Below are 17,530 nucleotides of genomic sequence, written 5' to 3' on the forward strand. Positions count from 1 at the left end.
AGACTTAATCCTTAATAAAAGGAAAAAAAACCCCACCACCAAACACCCAGTTGTGTTGAATAACCAGTTGTGCTGAAAGAGGAATTGTCATATAATTAGGTGATAATAAATGGAGTTGATTAAGAATGCCTTTGGAATCAATTGCATGCAACATTTTACTTCATGTCCTTGCACAAAAAGTAAGTATGCACTAATTGCATCTGCTGATAACCCAAAATTATGACACATGGTTGGTACTGGGGAATTGGTGTATTACAAGAAGCACTGCATGACCCAAAGACCAAAGTACAAAAAATCCAAAGGAACTGAGTAGCACAAAGGTCATGCATTTGCTAGTGATAACAAGGATATGTGCAATACATGGGGAATTGATCCACTGAAAAGAGAGAGAGAGGAGGAAAACAACCTGAATTACTACTGAAATGCAAAATGACTACATTTCACAAATAAGATATAGCTGAATTAAAGGCAAATGTGATTCAGACAACATTTCTAGGAAAGACGGGGACATACTAATGTCATAGTTCAAGGCACCAGGGTAAAATATTACTTATAAAATGCCAGTACCTGGAATAGATTTTATACACCTCCAGCTATGCACTCATTTTTGGACAAGAAGGCAAAACACTGTATGCTTCTGAAAGATAATACATGCCCAAAATATATTAGCAGCATGACTATTTCAACAGAAAATGAGGTTTTAGACTCAAACATGAGCATGTAAATGTAAACATTTATTTTAAATTTCAGTCTCCTCTGAAACCTACCTTTCAATTTGCAAGATTGAGTGTATAAAACTGACCAGGGATCACTGGGTGCACCACTTAATTACACATTTTGAGAAATAAATTAGCTTTTCCATGAAAGAGAACTGGTAAGAATGTAGAAAACCGGTTCAGGTGCATTTGAAATACGTTAGTTCCATTTCTTCTAAGTGCTTTTGTGCAACATTTAATAGGAATTTAAAATCTTGCAGGGATGGCACCCTTCCAAACCGGGATGAGAGCGATTTGCCCCACTCCACTGTCTCCTCAAATCTGTTTGCTTGCCATTGGATCTAGTCTCAGTCAAGAGTTAGTAGTGGACAGAATCTACAGCTCACCTTTGTACATTCGTATAAATCATGGTAGTCATTTTACGTTCTTCCGTAAAATGTAGGTTGAAAGTCTGCACTGAGGCTTGAACTTTGCCTTTTAACCCCCAAAGACCATTTCTTCCAAATGGGCGTTTCATTTATTTTTAAATAGCAGATCAGTTGTTAGGAACTTCTGTTGTAACTATATGGATGGAAATGCATTCTGCCTAGACGTGCCCAAGTGACATTAGCCTTCTTAGCTTGAATAATCCTTTGGAAGAAGGGTGAGTAGGTATCAAGTGACTAGGTATCAAGTTTGTGAACTGTGAAGTAGAAGATCTGAATCCAAGTGGAACACAATGGAGAAAAAACTGATACGAAAGGGCACAGCATCTCCAGATAAGGTCCACCTTCACCAAAGTAATAGACAGGGTAAAGGCCTGATCTTAAACACTGGTTGTGTGCTGCTAGAAGCATGCAGGTGTCCTTACAGCTTTTTAGCTTAATGAAAAAAGAGAGAGCCTTGTGTAGTAGAACTAAAATAGACACTGCATGTGATTTTCTCTTGTTTCTGTACATCTGCCTCTACAATGATAACTAGTAAGTGTGCTGTTAATGTTCTACTACAGTAAAATATGCGTATTCTTCTAACTTTCCCTACCTTTAGAGTAGTTTCTGAGTAGCGGACAAGTCCCTCCATTATAAGGGCTGGTGATTTGCAGTATGCACGAGCCCATACTAGGCTCCAGAGCTGGAAAGGCCTTCCGCTACACTGTAGAAGCTCAGCTAAGAGCTGGCAACACAGCATCTCTGTTTGGGAAAAGAGATTTCCCAGTGAAAAATATAAACCAGTGTATCCTTCACATGAAAGGAGACAGCAAGGTCCATGCCTAAATCCCAAAAGGCTCCCATGAGGCTGCAACACTCAGCAATATTATTGCTCAGGGGATAACAGAAAAATATACCTCAGGAATGCAGACAGCAAAATACTATTATGTTGGAAATGCCTTGCTGAATTTGTATGCAGTGCAGGTTTTGGTAATCAGTATTACACAGAAGAAAGTGAAAATAACAAGACAAGGATGTAATCCATTCAGTCTTCACCAAGAATATATAGACTCTGGAAGCAGCTGACTTAAACCCAATTATATATTATATCAAATCTAATAAGGACAACTTGACTGAAGATTTCCCACAGACAGTAGAGCATCCAGACATACTCATTCCTTTACATATTTTTTTTTCCTCCTTCCAGTAGCAGGAAAAAGAAGGAAGTTTGTTCCTGTTTTCGTTTTATTCTGAAGAAGTGGATTAATTATTTAAGTTCTAAAACACAGTGCAGAATTACCTAACATAAGCTAGGAAGTCAATATTGATCTGAGTATTCCACCAGATAAAGTAAATGTTAAACAAACACTAAAGTCCTATTGATCTTAGATATTCCTCTTATATTTGTCCTACATTAAACTGTATTTTAGTGTTTTCCTCCTGTATAGTTTCTGCCCTAGATGGTAATTCAGAAAAGTGCAAGTTGAAAACAAGTGTATGTGAAAACTTGGTATAACCCCACCCACTGGCTGATTCAGGAATACCAACTGCAGCAATACCAACAGAGTAAATCCTAGAGTAATTCCTTACCTTCCAATCTATGGATTAACCAAAAAGACCACTATCAGCAAAAACTGCTCAATCACTAGGAGATCAGAAGAGAAATGTTAAACTAGTTTATTTCTTACTACAACCTTTAATGACTAGGAGTTCCCAACAGAAGTGACTGAAGACTTGACCGAGATTTTATACGTGCCAGATTTCACTCATATAAACAGATATTTAAGGCACAAACATTTTAATATATCAGTCCGTAATAAAACTATTTAAACATAGACTGCTAGTGCTGAATTCAAGATTCACAATCAAGAATGCTAGTGTTTCTGAAGCACTTGAGAAATCATTAAGTTACAGAGCTCTTTCTTTATGAAAATAGTTCTATAAATTTATATGCAGCAAGAAAAATAAAGTCACAGGTTAACATTCATCAGGCTGTAAAGTTCTGCTACCAGAACACTATAATCAAACCAGTTACCAGCAGCAACAGTGCACTATATTAATAACCAAATGTTTAGTATTCGGGAGTCTGTGAAAAATTGGGAAACTTCTGCTCTGATCAACTTTTGTACCTGGGAAGCACTTCTTGGACAATTAACACAGAAGGCTTGCAAATCAATGATTTAAATTATTCTGCAAATTGAAGTGTGCAGCTATGAAGAGGGTGAATTAATTACATGTTAGAATTTATGGGGAAGATCCTAGACCGTTAAAGTCTTGCAGGTACAAATTTGAGCTCAAATTCAATATTGACAGCACCCATTCAAGCCAAATAATTTCAGATAGGTTTGGCAGGGATCTCAGAAGTTACTAAACTTGTAAGCATTTAAACTGGCACCTCTTGCATGACTTTGGCATACTTAAAAAAACAATTCTTGTCCAGTTTTGGAGAAGACTTAAAAACTAACTGATCCAGTTTAGGTGCGGAAGTACGGAACCCAGCCTCTCAGACTGACTTTCACATCTCAGTCTTAAAAGTTGAAGTCTATTAGAAGTTCAAAGCCTTTTCATCATTCACTTAACCTGTTGCCAGCAGGGAGAATTCAATCCTTTTACTTTCCCTTAAAGTTAAACCTTGATTCTGACAGTTAGATAAAGCATGATTAGCAGAACATAAATTTTTATTTGACTCCCTCCAGCTGTAGGAGTACACGTGTGTACACATATGCATACTGTCTACTTGCCTGGCAGAAGGATGTATCACTAAGCAACGTAGGCAAGTTCAAGTGGTCTCCCTAACAGCAGAGGGAGTTACATTATTTTTTTAACAGTGTATCTTATAATTTTGAGCTCAAGATATTGTTACAAAAACTAGAAGGCTTTAAAAGTCATCATTTATAAGGCCATATCAGGTTCAGTACGGACACACATTCTTAAGATGTTAATGAAGTGACACGTGTGAATAAATTGGTACATTTTAAAAATGACAATATCTAAAAGCTTTAAGGCATCATTTCTTTTCACTTATCCCACAGTCATTAATCTGCAAACCAGAGCACTGATAATTAGATACTATGGTGACAGACCAAACCGAGATGTATATGAACCTGTGTAGACAGACCTTTTCAATTGTTTCTTCACTTGCTACTATAGCTAAACATTCCTTCTGCAAGGTAACCCTCCTAGCATACACAAAAAAAAATTAAGTTGGATATTATTAAATTAAATAACTACCTGAGAGCTTCATGAGGAGCTCAGATGCTGCCTTGACTGACATGTCCTGCCTCATCACATTTGCCTGCACATCCTGTGGCTTGAGTTTCTCCTCAGGGATGTTTGGAGCTGAAGCTTCGGATTCCTGGCTGAACACATAGCTGGACTGAGACAAGGCTGAACTTGCAGCTTCTTCATCCTTAGGCTCCTCTTTCACTTTAAATTTAGGAGTCAATGGCTCTTTTTGATTTGCAGCTGTCAAGAGAAGGAAAGAAGTGAGGCTTAATGAGGTATGTAATATATAGTCATAGAGCAGCTAGTAGCAGGAAGAAACCATAACCTGAGAAATGCTACAGCAGGTACTGGAAGCAAGCATGTCAAACACATGTCAAGCATGTCAAAGATGCTTCAAGAGGTAAACAAACTTCTGCATCTTCTGTAGAAAAGGACAGTTCCGAAACACAAAAACTGCATGTACCAGAGCTCAAGAAACTATCCTTCTCTTACTGCTCCTCCTAAAAACATTCCCCATGTCACTGGTTTGTCGGTGTTCTATAGACTTGATGGAAGTTTAAAACATCATTTCACATAAAGGCAAATTTGGCAAAGCCCATGGGTACTACATATTGAGTTCTTAGAGTGTGGAAAAGAGGGAAGAGATGAAGAGTAGAAAGATAAGAAACCTAAGAGAGGAGTGAAAGGGAAAAGAACAGCAAATTCTTAGGTACTAAAAGTTAGTATTTGTTAAGAAAGAGAACAGAGGGATTTTCAGAAGACAGCTCTGCACTGGAAGATTCTATTAGAGCACTGTTCCATGTTCTACATCCATAAAAAAAGAAAGAGAGCAAGTTTAAAACAATCATTTTAAATCCTCCATGTAAGCAGCTGCACAGTCTCAAGAAGGATACACAGACTTTGGGGCTGCTTAAAATCTACACACTGAATGATGTTCTTGAACAGTCTTTCCAATACCCCATGACAGCAGTAGATCCTTTGCACTGCATTTGGTTGAAGGGATAAACCCAAGAATGCCTCTTAAACAATACTTCCTTACCCATTCACAGGCAGACTGCAGGACAAACAGAAGGCTAAAGAAGTTGCACTGTTTTTCAACGGCTCTTATAATACTTTATGTTTGACCATTAAGAGATACTTACTCCCCTGTCTCTTAGTGGCTTTTTCTTGTTCAAAATTTCAGTTTAACTTCCCAGTAACACACAGCAGATGACTTGTTCAGTGCCACAAACTTTGATGAGTTCACATCATTCTCACCTCTCTAAACCTCTGTCTCCACAAGTATGAAAGATAGAGCATCACCCCCTTTTTGTTACCTTTCTAGGCTCTCTCTCCATTTACCTCATTACCTCTCCTACATATTTTCCTCTTTCCACATGACAATCCCCTGTCCACCAGCTCATCTGCCCAACACAGCAGATGAGCTCTGTCAAATCTCACTCGGACCGTGTAAGAAGGATGTACCCCACCACCCCTTTCACAGGCTACGGCAAGGCATTAGAAGCCAACATGCATTGCCTGCTGCAGAAAGCTGTTTGTTTTACAAACCCATTACTGGCAGCATTCACCTGCTTAAGCCCTTGGTCTACTTTCTCCCCCACTTCACTGTTTCTTGCCTACTCTCTGGCTCCTCATTTTCCTGGCTTATTTCCTCAGGTACTCTCCTTCTCAGCAGTTCCCCCAAAAACTGACTCCTAGAGAATCTGAATTCCTGCATCTGACTGTGAAGCGCTCACCATCTCCCAGAGACCTCAACCCTCAAATATGGGGTATAATTGCCATCATTATCGCAAACAGACACTTCTGCTTAGTACTTTGAGCTTTGTTCATTTCAACACAGTCCATTTTTCTGTTTTATTTGTGGTGTGTCTTTTGGTGGTGGTTTGGGTTTTTTGGGTTTTTATTGTGTGTGGGTTTTTTTGTGTGTGTTTTTTGTTTTGTTGTTTTTGTGTTTTTTTTTTTTTTAATCAGCTACTACATTACCCTGCAACACAACAGTTTATATTCTGGAGTTGTTTGATTTTTCTCCTTTCTTATTGGTTGGCAAGCCATTACCAAAGAACAAGATTAAAGCAAGTGGTCTAAACAGTGTACACATAAGCAGCATGTGCGTACACACTGGTGCTATTCACTACTTCAGAAATTAAATTAACTAATATACGTAATTTTTAATATGACCTATAAGTACTTTTACCCATATTAAGAATTATTTTTTCCTTAAAAAAAAAAGGGGAGGGGAGCAAAAGCAGAAACATGAAACATTAAAGCACGTTTTAATTCACCAAAATACAGGTTAAGGCACTGAAACCAATCTTAACCTTACCAAGGTACTTATAAAAAAAAGTAAATAAAAAAATCCATCTATCTTCTTTATCCAGGCCTACATCTCATAGAATCATAAAATAGTTTGGGTTGGAAGGGACCTTAAAGATCACCTAGTTCCAACCCCCTGCCCTGGGCAGGGACACCTCCCACTAGACCAGGCTGCTCAAAGCCCCATCCAGCCTGGCCTTGAACACCTCCAGGGATGGGGCTTCCACAACTTCTCTAGGCCTCCAGTGGCTCACCACCCTCACAGTAATGAATTTCTTCCCAAGGTCTAATCCCCTTCTTTCAGTCTGAAGCCATTACCCCTTGTCCTATCGCTCCACTCCCTGATCAAGAGTCCCTCCCCATCTTTCCTGTAGGTCCCTTTTAGGTACTGGAAGGCCGCTGTAAGGTCTCCCCGGAGTCTTCTCTTCTCTTCTCCAGGCCGAACAACCCCAACTCTCTCAGCCTGTCTCTCAGCAAATCTCTCCAGCTCAGTCTATTCTGGGATTTGACCCGGGGTGATAAATGGTCACCAAAAAAAAAAAAAAAAAAAAAAGGGCCTATTCCTTCTCTTTTAAAACATGCCACTCTAGCTGCTACTGATATGGAAAATACCTCCACGAGGAGCTGAGTGCAACGGATAGAGAGCATTCTGCCTGAACTTTCAGAGAACCTGGAGGAAAAAATCTTTTGAATTTATTCATTTCAACAAGGTATTAATTCCAACTGTCCCAAAAAATAAAGGAAACATGAGTCTGAGTGAAGAGGTAATGATGACCCACTGAGAACAATCATTAACCTGTGAAGCCAGCTACGTATCTACCCATGAACCAGGGCAGAAAACAGACAAGGTAGAGGAAGCACTATAGACCAGGTCACCATACGCTTTTACCATTTAAAATACAGAGGTGATATTAAACTCACATACATAGATCAGTGTAAGTTTGCAACCATATAGCATGGTCCATTATAAGGCAGGTTAAGAGCCATGTAAAAACATCCACACACAAGTAGAATCACTGAAACAGAATTCATATAATATCATAGCCTTAAACTGGGATTTTTTTCAGTCAGGTGCTACAGTATGCAGTGGCAGATGCCTTATGGATTTCCTTGCCACAAGAAGGAGGATCAAAGGGGGTGATTTTGGAAGAAATTAGCATTTATTAAACCCTCTTATTACCACACCAAAACTCAGCAGCCAATTTGACCCAAACCAATGGTAGTAACAAGAGGTACCTCTGTTCTTTTCATCCCACGGTATTCTCAAACTCTACTAAGATGATGCCAAGTTCTTATAGCTCAGAGAACCAAAAAGGTCACACCTATAGGTGTAGGTCACATCTGAGTTTACATAGTTTCATGATAGTGACACACCCAGAATGACTTGAACAGGGCATCCTTCAAGATTCCCTCCTTTCCCATGTCTCACTTTCCCCTTTTCTCCCTTCCACACACATCATCTCTCCTACTGCGACAGCACACGCTGCTATAAGCCACTGCTCCCTCACACTTCTGAGCCACCATTTGGGCTAACAACGCTAAAATTATGCCGACAACAAATCTACCAGTACAACATTAGCCATAATCTAAATAAGCACTTCATGAGATCTGTATACTCAGTTTGTCCCTGTGTGTCTAAAAGACATCACCAATGAGGAATATAAAACATGGCCCACTTGGCAGTATTACATGAAGGGAAAAAGAAACTCTCTATTGTTCTTACCTATGTTGCTGGTTCTGCCTATTCTAGCTGCTTGGCTTTGGACAGAAGTAGAATTAATAAATTAGGAAAGAAGCAGGGTTATATTTCTTTAATTAACCGACATTCCTTGAACCGACCACACTTTCCAAAAATCAAACATTTTAATTGTAGACAAATCACAAAAATAGAAGAGTTATTTACCTTATTTTTCTTCCCCTAGAAAACAAAGACAAATAAAATCAGACAACTGTTGGGTTGCTTTCAACTGAATTGCTTCAATTAATGGGGCTTTTACTCTTTCTTGAAATGTACTAAAGCAGATTCCAATGTAAATGAAGCCTAAATAGAAGGACAAATAAAAAAAGGGGGAAGTTGTCCAGTCTATCAGATCCATACATTCAAACTAGACAGAAAAAAACTAACACAAAACCAAAACACAAGGCACCCCCAAACCAACAAAAATCCCTACCACTCTTGCCTCTGTCCCATCTTTGATTCACCACAATTATGGGCAAAATTGCTAACACATGGGAAAGAGCAACTATGATGCATCCACTAATCACATTAGGGGGAATAGTAAACAGATGTAAGAAAAAAAAAACCTGCAAATAAGGGAAGTAAAAGTTGACTGAGACCAGTTTTTAAAAAACTGTGTGACTGAGGAATCTTCTAAAAATTAGAACTAGACAAGGATTAAAAAGACAATGTTGAAGTCTATTAAAGTATATTTGAGCTACAAAATTGTTACTCCCTAGACGGAATAACATCTTCTATCTACGTACAAAAATAGATACACATACATATACTTAATTCATATTTAACTTATATTCATACTCATTCTGAACTGCAATGAGAATGGACTAAAGGATGTGTTGCCTGCAGACTGAATCCAAAACACCCAGCAATTTAATTTTGAAATACAGAGCAAGAAAAAAAAAAAAAGCCACCCAGCAAATGCAACCAACAGACAGCAGTCTTTCAAGCAGAGTAGATAATTCTCCATTTCTTCCATTCCATTCCATATCCAGAAAAAAAAAACAAAACAAAAAAAAAAACAGATCAAAGAAGATTCCAGACTGCTGATTTTTATCTTCCTGGAAACTGGAATCATTTGATCCATTTGGCAAAAGTAGACGATGAAAATTATAACACTTTCCTCAAACTGCCAAAGGCCACAAGAAAAGCTTTGGGCATCTGCCACTAATCTGAAACACTCTGATAGAAGCTGCTAACTGCATCAGTCCACTTATGGGGATTTCTAAATGCTCAAAATGTTTATAATTGAAAGAAGAAAAATGGACTGATTACTTCAAGCCAAACTCAATGTTACAAGTCACAATCAGCAAGGAGTTGGTCACCGTTCCATCGGTCTGAGCAAAGAACATGAAAAAGAAAAAAGAATCCACAACAAAAACATTGCCACAAAAGCGGCCATGAGAAAAAGGATCTACAGAGTCTGGGTTGACAAGATCTGTGATGAAAACACCACAGAACACCACTGCACCACCATATTATTTTACAAGTGATGCCTTACTACAGCTACAAAGATGAGAGAGACCAGGCCAGTCATGGCTGAGGGAAAAGGGGAAAGTGAGGCCACATTCCAAAAAGCACTGCAAATTGAACTGGTCTCCTTGAGATCTTGCAAGAAAATCTCCTGTGATTCTCCTCAGAGCCACCATGGCAAGAGAACTATGGCATAACTTATACCTAAGGAAGAAAGGAGAGTGTTTTATCCAGGTCTTACTGGAGCTAGAGCATCTGAATGACACAGGAAGCCTTCCACTCCAGCTGGTTAGTTGTGAGCTGCAGTGGTTAAAACAAACGAAGGACTTTTGACACATCAGTTCCGCAGTATTTGGAAGACACATTTCCCCGACACTGGACATCATTATCCTGAAGGCAGCTATGCTCAATAAATGGTATGACTTAAGTCTTCTACTTTTTTTGGAGTAGTAATTGAAATGTGCAGGTATGTGTCGGCATTCTGCACGGAGACTATTGCTTGTATTTGATGACATTCAAGAACTGAGTAAGGGGTACAAACACTGCAGAAAGACGCCACCAGTGAGCTAATTGCTTTGCAAGAAAAATCTATGCAATTGGAACTTGTTGGAGAATCTCCAGACTAAAATCTAATTGGGCTGATAAATTATGTTCAACTTATTAGATGTAAAGGGTGTCTACACTGTAAGTATCCCAAAAGGAGAAATACTGTTCTTCTGGCAGGACAGTCTAGGTGGTCTCTCATTTCTTTTTAGTGTCTTCTGCCCTGGAGTAATCATCTGTCCCAGAGCACCTCATGTTACTTAACCCTCCTGGGAGTGCTAACTCAATTACATCTCATTTTCAGAGCCCTCTACTCTGCCCTCAGCCAAATGAACTAACCTATAGGACTCCAAGGAAGAAGACGGGAACTATCAATGAAAAAGCTACTTGTGACTCAAGGGTGCTCAGCATTAAAACATTTCTTTTTTATCAAAGCAGCAGAACGTCAGAATAGACAATCATAAGAAGGATGATAATGTGAAGACTTGCCATCTCTGGGCTCCTAGAGACCACTTAAAACATTAGGTCTTCCAAATCATCTTGCTTCAGTATGTTAAAAATGTGTAAGCAGAGGTTAAGAAAAGGCCAGCTAACTATCCCGATCCTCTCTAAAGCTGCTTTGCATTTAAGGGGCTGTAGTCAAGCAAAATGAGACACGGCACTGGAGAATGATCAGTCCTGCTACTGTCCCTCAAAATTTCACAATGTTCTAGTCCAAGTGGAATGGAGGAATTAGACAAATTGCTATGGGACCTATAGGACCACACATCCCACCATGCCCCAAGATGTCTGCTATACAGCCAAGGTCCCACCTGCTAAACAAGGTCGTAATATCTGCCAAGACTACCTTCTCCTTTCCGGGTAAAAATCAAAACAACAGCAGAATAGGTAAAATTCAGGGAAAGCTGGAGAAAAGAGGGGAAGGAGAGTGAAGGAGCAAAGGGAAATTTGGTGCTGATAGGAAAGAATTGTTTGCAGTATGAAAATTTCTTCTCTCTACAAAGGAACAGAAACAGAGAAGGAGAGAAACACCACCAGACAGACTTTTGTATTTGTTTAAGAAAACAAAAACCAAACCAAACAATCAGAGATGATTGAACTAACAATGTCTTCAATTCCCTTTTTGGACAGACGTGACAGTAAGGCTCATGAGCTAGGACTTCTGCCCAGAATAACGGTGTAATCAGGGAAGCAAAAGAGCCATCGGTCTAGTCTAGTCTTATACTCCAAGTATAAGAGTTTGTGTAGATATTAAAACCCCATTATAAGCACAGAGCTGGTCCAGAATTATATTCATGTCTTCTTTTAAGTTATATTGGGCTGAGTTCACAAAAAAGCAGTTTGTTATCCTGCATTTTAAATGACTGGATTAGAACAGAGCCTACACTGCTTTATCTTGCTAAATTCTACATATTTCTTCAAGGTGTAAAACATGATGGGTATGATTTTAAGGATGTCAGGAAATTGTGGATGTAAGACTAGCAATTGCTGAAAAGAGATTATAAGGGTGGTGATATATCAATGGCAAAGATTAATACAGGCTTTTATTTGCCCAAGTTTTAATTAGCCATGCTATCGCCCTTTTTTGGTTTTATTTTAAATTAAAGGTCTATATGGAAATTATGAAAATGTGAATCTGGAGAGACACTTCAAAGAGAGAGCTTGATGACATCAGGGGTATTTACACTGACAGCAGCATTATGGAATTCACAGTATTTTTAAATTAAGGATGTGGCTCCATAATTGCCAGTCCTGTGCGCTTACATATTCTAATTGAAATTTTACATTCTGGCATAAACTACGAATCCTAAATATAGGCAGCATGGTCTTTTCTTTGGAACTTGCTACACAAATACATCAATTATGACAATTTAATTGGACATGCTTTTATTTTATTAAAAATAGCTGTTTGAAGAGTTCAAGGCAGTCAGTTCAGTACTGTCAATGGCAAATGCTAAAACGTTTCAAATTACCTGTGTTACCTTTAAGGAATGCTGTAATTTTCAAGAGCCAAACAGAACAAAAAATCTAAGTGATTACTTAGCTTATCAATTAATATTTTGTATGTAGCTGTCTGGTGATTTCCTATTTCATTATTCCATTAATGGAATCAGCTAATAAAACATGAATGCAAAGTCCAAGTGCTTTGGACAGTCACCAAAATCCCATGATGGCATTGTTTTCCAAAATAAATATCTGACTCCTCGCACGATGGTGACAGCAGGTATGACTTAAACTGGGAGAAAACGTAGTTTCTCATTTGTTTAACATGGCCAGCCCCAGACCCTCAGCACGTTCTCTCTCCTTCCTCCTCTCTATTTTAAAGTTTTTCCACGCGAGTAACTTGGGGAACATAAAAAGAACTGCAGAAGCAGGGCACACTTGATAATATACACCGCCACAAGATGAAGAGACATGCTTTCTAGATTAATGCACTTGGTGAACACAGAGAGGTGGGGGAGAGAGGCCAGCAATGAAGTATGCTTCACAATTACTGTTTCCACACAGAATTCCTTTGAGATCAATAGAGCAAGAATCCCATTCATTTTGATGGGATTCATTTATTTTTGAGTGTTATGAAAAGTAACTGCAGCATATAACATAGGCATAGTAATAACTTCACTAGAGTACATTGGCCACTGTAATTTGGATCACTGTGAAAGCTGGTTTTTATTACAAAAGACAACAAGCCTTAGAAGTGGGTAGAAGGACAAAAGTATTTAAAGAGATGTGTTGTATAATGTCTGCTGCTGAAACCTTTGAAACAGCAAAAGAAAATACACTGCAAATTAAGATATGAATGCAGTTACAAAGTTTCAATGTGGAATTAACAGACTAGGGGAAGAAAACATTCTGGCAAAACAGTGATCCAGCAAAGTAGTTGGGCAACTTCAAGCATACAAGCAGTCCTACTGAAATAAGACGGGGAACATTTGAAGCTAAAAGCATGCCCATGCTTAAATATTCTTCAGCTTACATGTTAAGACTCATCTGCTAGTTGTCTTTACAAACAATAATCCTTTCCAAATTTAAATAAAATTTCAGAGAACTCTTTTAAATTTCTTGTGAATTTAAAAGCATCTCCTACCCTAAACTAGGACCTAGAGAATGGAATCTGGAAAAAATTTCAAGATTTGATCTTATTTTTAGATTTACATTTGGTGATTTTTGTTATGCCTAATGTCATAACACATGTAACTAAAAATGTTTCTGGCAAGCAATGGCACAGAATTAGGGCTGACGAGATCTCAAAAAGGTCACCCACACCAGTATTTTCTTTAAATCTATCTCTGTAAGTCTAAAGCTCTCCTAAGTCTTTCAGAAAAAAATTCAGAGGCCATTTTGAGCAGTGTCATAGAATCACAGAATGGTTCGGGTTGGAAGGGACCTTAAAGATTATCTAGTTCCAACCCCCCTGCCATGTGCAAGGACACCTCCCACTAGACCAGGCTGCTCAAAGCCCCATCCAGCCTGGCCTTGAACACATCCAGGGATGGGGCATCCACAGCTTCTCTGGGCAACCTGTTCCAGTGCCTCACCACCATTACAGTAAAAAATTTCTTCCTAATATCCAATCTAAATCTACCCTCCTTCAGTTTGTCATCACAGCTCATTTCTGGCCCACTCGAAATGAGGTCTAACTTTGAATGTCTGTAAGTTTTTTCTCCACTTTGCTTCCCTGCAGCTTGCTGTTTGCTTTTGTTCAGCTGAAATGTCTTGCAACTGCTTCAGATGTCCTATATTTCGCTGACCAAGATACACAGATCTAGTCCATCCTACTGCCTAATATGTGATCAACCATATCTGACAGGTAGTTATCTAACCTGTTTTTAGAATTCTGCAGTGGCAGAGATGCCACAATGTCTCCAGCCAAGCTATCACAGAGGTTTACCTACCTCAACTTTTTGAAAGATTTTCCTGCCAACTTAAACCCCACAACAATATAAACCTATTGTTTTTTGTCCTAATTACAATGAATGACCAACAGATTATTTTCTTCTCCCCACAAAAACTTTTTAATTAATTGAAGCCTTATTAATGACTCTTCTTAGTCTTCTCTATAGGCTTCACAACCTCACTCCCTTTTATCCATCACTAGACATGTTTTCTAAACCTCCAGTCATTTCTGCTGCTCTCCTTTGAAGTCTTTCCAACTGTCTGCGGTCTTCATAAACTATAGCGCCATAACCCTGGACATCAGCAAGACTGAGAAGAGCAGGACTGTTTCCCCTTCTTTGAGGCTATTTCTCTCTGTGTACATCCCAGTACAATGACGGCCTTTTTAGCACCAGTATGATGTTGTTAACTCCTGTTCCTTTCCCACAGAACTGTTACCTAGCTAGTTGTTCCTGGTTTTGCATTTGTGCAACTGTTTATATTGAACAGCTGCACATTTTTTACAGATCTCTTTTCACTGTGAACTACTTTCAATGTACTGTTTTCCAACCATCTGATATCCACTTCAGCTAGACTAGAAAGGTACTGCATCGCACAATCAGAAATAATACTGAGAGCCAGGATTATATACATGCCTATTAAGACTCAATTTAAAAATTCATAATAGTTAATAAGCACCAACTTTGTACCATCTTTCACCCTAGGCACACCAGTTAAACTTCTGGAAACTGTAACTCTTAGGTCTGGAGGGAGACAAGCACTCCTCTGAGTCACGCAGTTGGAAAAAGAAGAGGCTGAAACTGCCCAGAAATTAAAACCAACAGGCCCTGAGGTCTCCTATGAAACTAGGCACATACAAACCGACACCAACCAAGAAGAGGAGCAATAAACATTGGCAAGCAAAAATAAGTGTTCATTTAAACCATCAATATTCAATAAGAATAAATGCCAAATTCTAAAAGCCTATATATCTATCTACTGCTTCTTTCTTAGCCACAAGGCCTGTCAGAGAAGAAAATTAGATTGTTTTGACATAATTTGGTCTCGACAAATCTGTGTTGGCTGTTACAACTGGCATATACAATTTGAGATGTCAAAAGATTTATATCATTGAAAAGGTAAGGCCAATAATTGAAGTTCTGATGGGCCTAACGAGAGTGTCGTAATAAAGAAATCACTCAAAGGAACTTGGTTCAGCGCAGCAAGCAGTCAAAAAAATGCAGCTCATACTTAGCCAACTTGCTAAAAGAATTACTTCTGCTCTACATTTGTGCACACTGTATGGAGGAAAGCATGAGCTAAATGTATATAACACAATATAAATCTCAGGAGAAAAGAAATTCCTTTCCTTTTAACATTGCTCTTCTGGTGTAATAAACTTGGTGACTGGCAGTACATTTTAATCCAAATATGCACACATACAAAATTGCAGATACATCTCACTCCCCCAGTGACTTTATAACATGTTGCTAGGTAACAGTGCATACAAGTCAGGTTTCAAGACCTTCAGTAAGTCACCATAAAATAACTGCATAGGCCTTTTGCATGAATAATGTACATTTGTATCCTTTTTCTGATGCCAATAGATCAGACATTGAAAACATGACTGTCTGCCAAACTGTAAACAGCTCCCTATCAACTGCTACATGAAAAAAAACACATCAAAACATTCTATGTTTTCTCAGCTTTCAGGTCTTTCCCCCTTCTCCTTTCTGCTCTCATTCTTGCTACATGCAGCCATCATAAGCACAACCATCCACTGGTCAGTACAGCTGATGTGTAGAGCCACTTAGAGCACCGCAACCCAAATTTAAGATAGACATTGGAACAACAACGTATATGGGACGACTGTCAGACAACATAAGAAAATGGATTTCATGTAGAGTCCAAATTCAAAACTGAACTAAAAAAACGTACAAGCAAACCAAAACAGAAACATCCTCACTGATATTTTATTATTCATAATAATAAATTATATCAACAGTTGTTGTTTTGTTTTGTTTTTTTTTTTAAAGGGGAGGTTTCTGTGGCTTCCAATCCACACAGCAAACCATTTGCGACAGCCCATTTCACCTCCTGCTTGTCCTCAGCTCTTTTCCATTTTCCTGGTTGGCTCCATGAAGCCTCAGGCTTTATTTCTTATGTTTACCCATTCTACTCGATTCCCCACAGAATTGCAGTCCCAGAGGTATAAAGGTCTGTGCAGATGAGGACAGCAAGCCTTTCCAAAATAAATGATAGTGGTTTCATCAAGGCAATGGCAGTAGGACAGAGCTAATTCCTTAGTTTACCCGACAATAAAATTTGCTAAAATACAACTTATATTACATTTAAAGGAAAAAGGTGACCAATTATTCTCTATTGAAAAGGTTATCCTCTATTTCCAAAGTCTAAAACTTCCCATAGGGACTGCCACCTCCTTGCAAAACAGAAGTTTCTTCAGTGACATTTTTCCTGACTTCTTTCTCTTTAAAAATTAAAGGCTGATTTTGAAAACATTTAGTATAGAATACCCCTCCAGCATGTCCACAATTCTGAAGTATTTGGTCAAATCAATAAAAGAGCACATGAAATATAATAGATTCATCCTAAACACATCCTCCACTTCAGAGTCTCACGTATGAGTATCATTCTTACAGCAACGATCTGACAGTGAAAGAAAACACAAGAAACACATGCTTTGCATGTGGAAACACACCCATCGGATATGGATTTCAATTAAAGTAGTAAAAAAAATTGAACAGCTGTTCATGATCTCTAGGACTACCTTTTTTAATTGTTAATAATCAAGAAATGCAGTAACATTCACACTTCACATGTATTTACTAGTTAGACCTCAAATATTACTCTGAAAGGAAGGTGACCAATACTTTATTGGTCCTATTTAACAGATAGGCAAAGGCAGAGAACTTAAGAGATGAATTTTGTAAAATGCTGGGCACTTGTGATCCTCAGTGATTTCAAACCAGAGCTACAGGTATTCAGCGTGCCTGAAAAACACACCAAATGAGATATGCCAAGGTAAATGTCAATGAACATGAACGTCTAGATAAAAAGTCTCACTCCCAATCTCATTAATTGAACAGCAAAATCCCTCTCTCCTCTCACCATTTCCCCTCTTCCATCCATCACACACCTCTCCTTATCAAAAGGAACAAATTATAAGTTAAGAAGTTATAGTGTTTTTCTCCCTGCAATTCCATGACCTAGAAAACCCAAGG

The 17,530-nt window shown here is 38.6% G+C and overlaps 1 protein-coding gene across 8 annotated transcripts in view; it reads right to left on the reverse strand.

Annotated features, from left to right (window-relative positions):
* Positions 1 to 17,530, reverse strand: part of ZNF827 (zinc finger protein 827) — a 110,209-nt gene that overhangs the window by 48,307 nt on the left and 44,372 nt on the right. For all 8 annotated transcript variants that reach the window (XR_008466826.1, XR_008466825.1, XM_054204200.1 and 5 more), the window contains exon 5: positions 4,355 to 4,588. Coding sequence is in view for 6 of the 8 variants with exons in the window: in XM_054204200.1 (XP_054060175.1) it covers positions 4,355 to 4,588 (234 nt within the window). In the remaining 2 variants the exon portion in view is untranslated. The remainder of the gene's footprint in view (positions 1 to 4,354; positions 4,589 to 17,530) is intronic.

Source organism: Rissa tridactyla, chromosome 5, assembly GCF_028500815.1.
Source record: "Rissa tridactyla isolate bRisTri1 chromosome 5, bRisTri1.patW.cur.20221130, whole genome shotgun sequence".
NCBI lineage: Eukaryota > Metazoa > Chordata > Aves > Charadriiformes > Laridae > Rissa > Rissa tridactyla.